At 29.8% G+C, this 9029-nt stretch overlaps 1 protein-coding gene across 1 annotated transcript in view; it reads left to right on the top strand.

Moving 5' to 3' along the window:
- The first annotated feature begins 2369 nt into the window (after positions 1 to 2369).
- The window catches only part of Sema1a (semaphorin 1a), a 610859-nt gene continuing 604199 nt past the window's right edge, over positions 2370 to 9029 (top strand). The window contains exons 1-2 of the mRNA XM_089589929.1: positions 2370 to 2412; positions 8790 to 8870. Coding sequence (XP_089446055.1) covers positions 2370 to 2412; positions 8790 to 8870 — 124 coding nt within the window. The remainder of the gene's footprint in view (positions 2413 to 8789; positions 8871 to 9029) is intronic.

Here is a 9029-nt window from a genome sequence, read left to right as displayed (position 1 = left end):
AATAAATGTAGAAGATATAAATATTTTTAACTAGTCTTTAAATTTTAAATTATTAAATATTGAATATTTTATTATACTGTCCCAAACAGATAAGCAAATTTACATAAACTGGTGTATAAATATTGAGTTTTTTAAGAAAATTTCTTAATTAAGATTAGATAATCTGAGCTCACTATTGTTATTTTACATAAAATTGGAAAATTTCTGCATTCAATATTGACTCATTTTATAAATCTTACAAAATTTAAATACTTTTTTGAGCAATAATACTTCAATTTTAATTAAGTGTCTTAGTCATATTGTGACAGTGCTTATTAAATACTTCTCAAACACTTTTTTTGCAACATAAATAAAATTGTATACATCTGCAAATTAATTGTTATTGATTTTTATCCAACAATGAAAATCGGAGTACGAATATCCATAATAAATATCAAAATTGTTGTATAATTGTTTTTTAATATACTATCTTAAAGTAATGAAAATAATTAAATGTAATGGTTTATGAATGTTGATATTGTATAAAGGTAATTCATCAAGAATGATGATAAATAATCTTAATTTTGTGTTGACATGTTATTTAAAGTTGGAAAATTAATATATTTACAATTTATTTCGTTTCTAGGTCTTCCTAAATTTTTATGTTGTTGAGAAGCATATCTTTCCTTTAGTTATTTTTGAACAAAACTTTGTTATAATAATTATCAATTACCTTTTAAAAGCGTTCGTTTTTTTGAGGGGTAAACAAATCAGATTTCACATTCTTACCAAAGAATTTCCATTCATTTTTATGTAAAAGTAGGGCTATAATTTGTAAATATCTAAAATAAATATTTAAATTTAAATACTTTTATTTATCTCCTGGTTATTATAGAGTGATACAAAACTGTTGTTAACTAATTAATGCAATTCATAATATTTCGATGGAATTTAATAAAAATCTACTTAACATTAAAAACTTCTGTTGCTTGTAATATTTTAAGATGCATAATTATTAAATTTAATGTAACTTGTCCGTAAAAATATTATTAAGATTTCATATTTTTCCAACCTACAGCAAATAACAATCCCATCGAAAGTGAGAAATGTTTCTTCTATAATGACTTTCATATACACCCACCCATGAAAGATTTAATGCTAACTGTACAAAAATACGTTAATTTACAACACTCATAACTGACATACAATAAAACCTTCTGAAATTGTCTCAGAGTCTATATTTGATCGAAATCACAAAAGAATACATTTAAAGCTTCATCGATTTTACTTAATCTTTCTGCCAAGTATTCTATCTTTTTTGCCAGCGCTGAATCGTCGTCACCAAAATTGGGACTACCTACAGATTATATATAATCGTAAGATTAACAAAAAATATGTTTATTTTTTAGTTTTGTACATAAAGCGTATCATTATAGTTATATCACTCATCTCATTTCGTCTATAATTGTCGTATTTATTTATTTATTTTGCCTTCATTTCTTACTTGTTGAGTCCACAACAAAGTTAATTATTGGTACTCCAATAAAATCGTTAATAGCAAAATTAAACTTCTAAATTATACAGCACACAGTATGTACACTTAAAATTAATTGGTGCATTTATTCTACACTGAAAAAAAAATTTTGTCAATTCAAATAAATGCATTTATTTGAATTTAATTTACTGAAATCAAACAAATGCTTAGTTGTTCTTCTGTATAATTATTAGTATGAACTAAATAATTACTTAGCAAAATAGTACATTTTCTGGTGTGGGCAAAAATTTGAATGGAATAAACATATATTCAAAATAAAAAAACGTTTGTTTAGAACAAATCATTTAACTATTTTAATTAAATAAATATCTATTAAAAGACAATATTGCTTATTTCCAACGTTCTTAAAAAATTTTTATATTCAGCTAAGTGTACATTTAAACTAATGTAATATTTATTCAAATGAAACCAAATGAATATTTGTTTGATTTGAATAACCTATTTTTTAAGAATACAAACAAACAAATTCTTAACTTTGATCAAATAAGGACAAATATTGAAAGTATTTGCATGCTTAGTTAATCAAAATAAATATTTCTTTTCTCACTGTAAATATAAGACAACTTATTTGTTGTTTCAAATAAAAATTTTTATAAAGACATTCATATGATTGTCGATATTCTGAACACTCACAACTTGTTATTTAACTAAGTGTTTATTTAAACTAATAAAATATTTCATACCATCAATCTAAATAATTATTTGTTTAATTTATCAAAATTATTTATAAGAACACAAACAAACAAATTATTTACTTCTATCAAATAAGCACTGATATTAAGAGTACATGCATATTTAGTGAATCAAAATAAATACTTTTTCCCTCGGTACAAATATGAGACAACTAATTCTTTATTTCGAATTAATATTTTTTTCAAAGCAATTCATATGATTGTCGATCTAAATGAATATTTGTTCGATTCATCAAAAATGAGACAATTGTTAGTTTATTCATAATTACATTTATGGAATTTGAATAAAGTCTGAATAATCACTATCGCTCGTTATACGTATATATTAATGTACGTAATTATTTGAAAAATATACATATATATATATATATATATATATATATATATATATATTTATATATGTATACAAAGTGTTTTGTAATAAGATAATTAATTAAAGAAAACTTACTGTTTTTCTATTCAAATAAATCGTTCACTGGTCATTATTGATTTATTTGAATTGAATTTATACTTTACTTGTATACTTTAAAGCTATTGTATCAGTTCTTTTTTTTCTTAGGCACAACAGGTTTTAGGTTAGTGGTCTACGACTTAGCGTGTCACCCAGAAGATCTGGGTTGGATCCCACGGAGTGGTGGATTTTTTCATCATTGTTTCAGCTGTTAATAACTTCTATAATCCTATCTTCAAAATATAATGGGTTACGTGATGAAGCCTGCTTATTCATTGTGTTATTGGCTGAGACTGATCAAGCGCGAGTAGATTTGAAAATAAGATTTTGAAAAATCAGGGAAGTCATTTGTACATAGAAAATAAATATGATTAAATCTCAGGGGTTGGTGCGCGGAGCGCTCAGAAGGCGCAGCCCCCTAGTTCAATAAAAAAAACTGGTATCACTAATAATAATAATAGTGATAACATAAAAAAATATGACCTAATGTACCGCATAGAATAAATATATAATATATACCACTAATTGATGTGCGAATATCAAATATTTAATAATGTATAACCAAATAATCTAGATAATCATGTAAAATAAATATAAACATAACGTGCAAATAATATTCTAATATTAATAAACCCAAATCAAATTGCAAAACAATACTATAGTAGGTAATTAATTTATAACTCGTTTTTAACACACCTTAATAATAATGAAAAAAAAAAACGATATTTAAAGAAAAAAAATGTTATGCATTAGAGGAGTGAAGTTGATCGTCGCAGTATATGATTTTTTTTGTTACTTAATTCAGTATGATTTGATATTTAAATGAGAATTGGAGTTAAAAAATTTTGAATCGTATCTGACGATAAGTGATTTTTATATTATTTTGATGAATAAGTGTTGCATTAAAATAAGATGAAAGAATTGCAGTATTTCATAAAATGAACTGACTCTTCGTATTGTCTTCTATATCAACGCTCTATATTGATGAGTGATGATGATTAACAACCGCATGAAAGATAGACTATCAGATTCCTTTGGCCTGAAGATCCAAAACTTAAAGAGAAGCAGAAAGACTTTCGTGAAGAAATAACTTTAGTGTCAGGTAATTTCCTACGTATTTTATTTTAATTTTTTTGTGACTTTTTTGATCTAACTACTTAATTACAAATTTGCTTTTTGATCATTAATAGAGAAGTTTGTAGTCTCAAATCTGAAGTCAGAAAGCGTTCATCCAAACAATTCATGAAACGTAAAAATCATTTTTTTTCGAATATAAAAGAAAGAGAAAAAATTTTAGCACTTATAGCTCCCAACCCAAAAAGATACAATGATAGACAAAGTTTTCGTGTTAATATTTATAAGAAATACTTTTTTCGACATGAATAACTACTTAAAACGCTAAAATTTTATACATAAAAAAAACAGTTCAGTACTACATGAATTTATTTCAATATTATTTGAAAAAAAATCAAGTTGTACATAAATTTTTCTATGAAAATCAACGGCTTTGCATTTTTTTTTTTCTAATAACAACTGAACTTTCTGTGTCAGTGCATATACATACATACATTAATGTTTTATTTAAAATCTATTATTTGTTTAGAGAGGATAAGGCAATGATGCTTGATACAATAGAGACCTTGATTAAAACAGTCGATGAGCGAGGAAAAAACAAACGCGGAATAAGCAGACAAAATGTGGACATAAAATAAAATTGTCAGGTTAAAAACTATAACAATTAGCCCCCTTTTAAAAATCAAAAATCGAACGTTCGAAAAATTATAAAATTATATTAATTGATTCTAATAAAGTTGAAAGACCCTCAAAATAGTTTCGTGATTTCCACTCGAAAGTAAAAGCGCCACAACTTACTTTGAGTCGAGTCGGTACTTGTCAAAAACGGTCAGTCAACCTACCATTTAACTGGGAAAACAAATAATACTCGGGGGAACAGTTTCTCTTCTCCCCTTGTAATATACTTGCATGATTCTTATTCGCTATGCGCCTATGTTAGGTGGCGCAGTCAAGTGAGAGAAATTATCCCTCACTAAGATCGCCAGAATGCATGGAGTCTTATAGGAAATTTTTGTTTCATGAATTTAAAAAAAGATTATTAAGAGTGAATTGACCAAAGGAATCAGTGATTTGAGTGTGTATTATGTTAGTGTACAGTAATAAATTTTGTTTGGTGTTGTTACGTGTACAACAAGATTGGAAAAAATAAAAACATGGATTGCGACTGTGATAATACAGCATATTTGAGTGCAATTACATGCTAACACTTGAGTACAGCTTAAAGGACACAAGTAATCCACGGAAACGTAACATAAATTTGTAAAAATTAACCTAACCTGTCATTAGGGTTTACTTTTATTGAACACTGAGTTGTATGAAATGGATAAATGTAAGCAGTACTTGTGTTTATCAAGCTCCACACAAGTGCAAGCATGTATATGCTCACACATGTACACTGTGTTATCACAGTCACAATTCAGGTTTTTATTGTTTCCAATCTCGTAGTACACATTCATGACGACACCAAACTAAATTTATTACTGTACACTGGCATAATACACACTCAAATCACTGATTCATTTGGTCAATCCACTCTTAATAACCTCTTTTTAAATTTATTTAAAAAATTTCCTATAAGGACCCATGCATACTGGCGATCTTAGTGAGGGACAATTTCTCTCACTCGACAGCGCCACCTGACATAGGCGCATAGCGAATAAGGTTATCATAAAGTGTAAATTGAATACTTTACATGTATAGTTTTGACTCAATTTTTTCATATATTTTTTGTAGAACCAAAATTGTATATAAATTCTGTAAAGAATATTTCCTAAAAACTTTATAATTAACTTTTAGATGCGTATCTATGAGACATAATTGCATGTGTCTCATCTAGTGGGGACACTATGCCCTTCATGAGAGACACTAAGCTTTTAGCAAATATAAATTCTTTTGACCAATACAAGTATAAAATAACTTATCTTACATCAGTTTGTAATGGATCTTTAGCTATCAAATAATAAAATATGTATAAATATTTAATGAAATGTAAATGGAATACAGTGACAATCTAACCTGAAACTACCATGAGATGGAAATGCAATGTACATTGCGCTGAAAAGAATTTTAGAGTTAGACTGTTTAAAAGTATTAAATAAAGATATAAAATGATGCATTTTCGCTGGAACGATCATTTCTTTAGTTTTTATTAATGTATGAAGTAGAAACATCATGTTTATGTATTTTTTCGTAGTTAAACCCTATTACAAGGGAATTTAAGTTATTTTTTGGATGGTATTTATTGAAAACGTCTATTTACAAGATTTTTGAGTGTCTCATAAAGCAGGACATGGCACATGAGGCACGACGTACATCTTTTGAATGTATTATTTTGAATGAAGTATGGACATAGAATTAACTCAACGATTTTGTTTCAAAACTTATTTTTATGTGATTTAAGAGAGGAAAAAAATTCCCTTATAGAGTACATGTTTAATTATCAAATGATATAGAAATGATGGGTTATTTAGAATATGTATGCCTTAAAAAATTTTAAACTAAAGACATACCTTAAAAAATGTTTCATAGATGGGCCCCTTACCTAATGTCCTCTGGTATTTTGTCAAGTGTTAATTAAACCATAAATCATTTTTGTTGACTTCATCATTTTTAGAACCATACGTTTTAGCTTCATACACTTTTCGAGAAACATATACCTCCTTCTAATTTACATTTACTGGAGGTGTTTCGAATAACAGGAGAAAATGTTCAAAAATTCATTGTATTCAGAGCACAGCCACAGTTTTAATGTGCCAGATAAACAGAGGCTAAGTATAGTATAACTATATTTAACTTTTGCATAGTTTACCAAGGTCGAAGCAATCACAACGTTGTCACATTTACTAAATAGTTTTCACAGATAACTGCCATCAATAATTAATTATAGAAACATAATTAATTGATTAAGTCAAGGTGCATTTTTTGATATTCAATATGGTTTTTCATTAGAAAATACGAATAAGAATAATTTTTTGAAAACATCATGGTTTACTTCATTAAGTTGGCATCCACACTTTTTGTCACATACGAAAAGCTTGTAGGGTGGAGGAAACGGCACTTCTGCTCTTAAAATATGGAAGAGCTAGTAATTTTAGAAGAACATAGACATGATTGGTTTTTGATACGCACTACACAGTGAAGTTAAGACTTTTTTTCTATTTTCGGGGCGTAAACCAAATATTCAAAATTCCTACGCTCAAAAATAACGTAGGATACTCTTTAGACCTTTTAAACTAAAAAATACTATAAATTGACCAAAAAACATTTGATACGAGTAATCTGATAATGGCTAAGTATTCATTAAAGTTTATTTATTCACCTACCATTTTTTGCTTTTTGAATATTATAAAGTTCACTAGGATGAATTAAGTGACGCTAAATAGTTGAAATAGAAGACTTAATAAGGTTGTTAAAAAACATTACAGTTCATGTTTTCATATATTTCAAAAAACAGTTTGCATTGTAAGTTCTTCATCAATTAAAAAATACTAAGAAATAAAGAAAAAAAACTAAACGCAAAATAAAGTTGCAAATCAACATTTTATTTACATCGCTTTAAACTTCTTACAAGCCTTTGTTGAAAAAAGCTACAGAAAAAAACAATTACTTAAAAATTATTTGTAAAATTTCTTCATCAATTTTTTCCTTTGTTTCCAATTAAAAACTCAGTTAAACCTTAAGCAAAAATTAAAAGAGTACATCTAACTATCCAGGTAATACGAAATATCAGAAAAATTTTTAAGTGCACTATGCTGTTCTAAGGAATAAAATTTTTGAAATGTAACTTAATCCCAAGAAAAATTGTAACAAAAAATGATGGTCATATATTCATACAGAAATTTCACTCACTGGCGTTACTTTCAGTTATTGAGTCGAAGACATTTTTGGATGTCCTATAAAAATTAGCAAAACTGATGTATACAGGAAACTGTTTGCATGTAAACTTCTAAGAAAAAACCATAACCCTTATAAATGCTAAAAAAATTAAGACATTTTATTGTTTGCCAACGTTCATATCTACGGTTAAAAATATTTAATACGACCAAATACATTAGCAATTTAGATTTTTTCGTCAAGTAATAAATGATTTTATTTATTATTTTTATCTCCAACAGCAAAATTTTTATATTTTTTATTTTCGAATACTTAGAAAGCTCATTTGCAACATTTCTTCCCGAAGCTAATGTAATGCTAAATTCCGAAAATATGTTTCTAGGTTCTTGGCATTAGCAGCACAACTGCCATAGAGACATCAACTTTACTCTTGAATCAGTATAGTGTACGGTAGTATCATTTATTTTGAGGGTTCTTGTACCCCTATTGCCGAGGAACGATCAGCATCAGCAGTGGCCAAGGGTTGTTCGAAAGGGGGTGATGAGCGCGCAGGCGCCCCTTCGCTCTGCACCAAAGGAGACTGCGCCAGCATCATCAAAGCAAACGGAGGAAGAAGAAGAAAGAATAGTTAGTTTGACGTCAACCGTCTACGAGGTGCGGATCCCAACCGCCATCACGACGCGTTTTGACCTTCTCCCCAGCTTGCCCCCGCACCGTCGAATGCCGGAAGAGTGAGAGTACGACGACCTCAGCTGGGACCCCAAGACGATCCGTCTTAGCGGAGTGTTACTGTGGAATGTGAGTGTGTGTTTGTGTGTGTATGTGTTTTTGTGCGTGGATTAGTGAGTATAAGGTGGATGGGAGGGTGTGTTCCTGTGAAGTAGCCGGCCCTGAGACAAGAAGAAGTTTTCACCTAGGCTAACAAAATGCACCGCTGGACGAGCAGCTCTGACTGCAGCATTAGTTTTTGCAGTGGTGCAGTCCTACTTCAGGGCGCCTGGCCAACAACGAGGGAAGTTGGCCTAGCAGGCCAGTGATAAAGTGACCCGGTCATAGCATCGAACGCTAATACACCGGCGACTCAAGGGTTCCTCCAACACTTGAGTCAACTCACGTCACCTGTTGACCACAGTCGAGACGATGAGCATGATGCGCAGCTATGCTAGCAGTGGAAGCGTGGCCATAGGCAAGGCACTGGTGTACTGTTGGCTGCTGCTAACGATCGTCAGTCTTAGTATTGGAGCCTGGCAGGAGAACATCCGGCCGAAGATGTATGTTCAGCTGGGTAAGTACAGAGATCGTGACTGCTTTCACTTGGTTTCTATCGTTCCCCCCTGCCAAATGCATGAAACTCACCCCCCCCTTCCCTGTGGGGTAAGTTCACCTACAGTTGGTCAAGTCTACTCGACAACTAGCCATGAAGGCCAGTCAAAGCTTTAACTAA

This window comes from Copidosoma floridanum, unplaced genomic scaffold (assembly GCF_036245765.1).
Source record: "Copidosoma floridanum isolate Cflo_tuat_1 unplaced genomic scaffold, Cflo_Japanese_pri ptg000011l, whole genome shotgun sequence".
NCBI lineage: Eukaryota > Metazoa > Arthropoda > Insecta > Hymenoptera > Encyrtidae > Copidosoma > Copidosoma floridanum.
The sequence above is the reverse complement of the archived record's forward strand: the minus strand, read 5'-3'. Positions and strand labels throughout refer to the sequence as shown.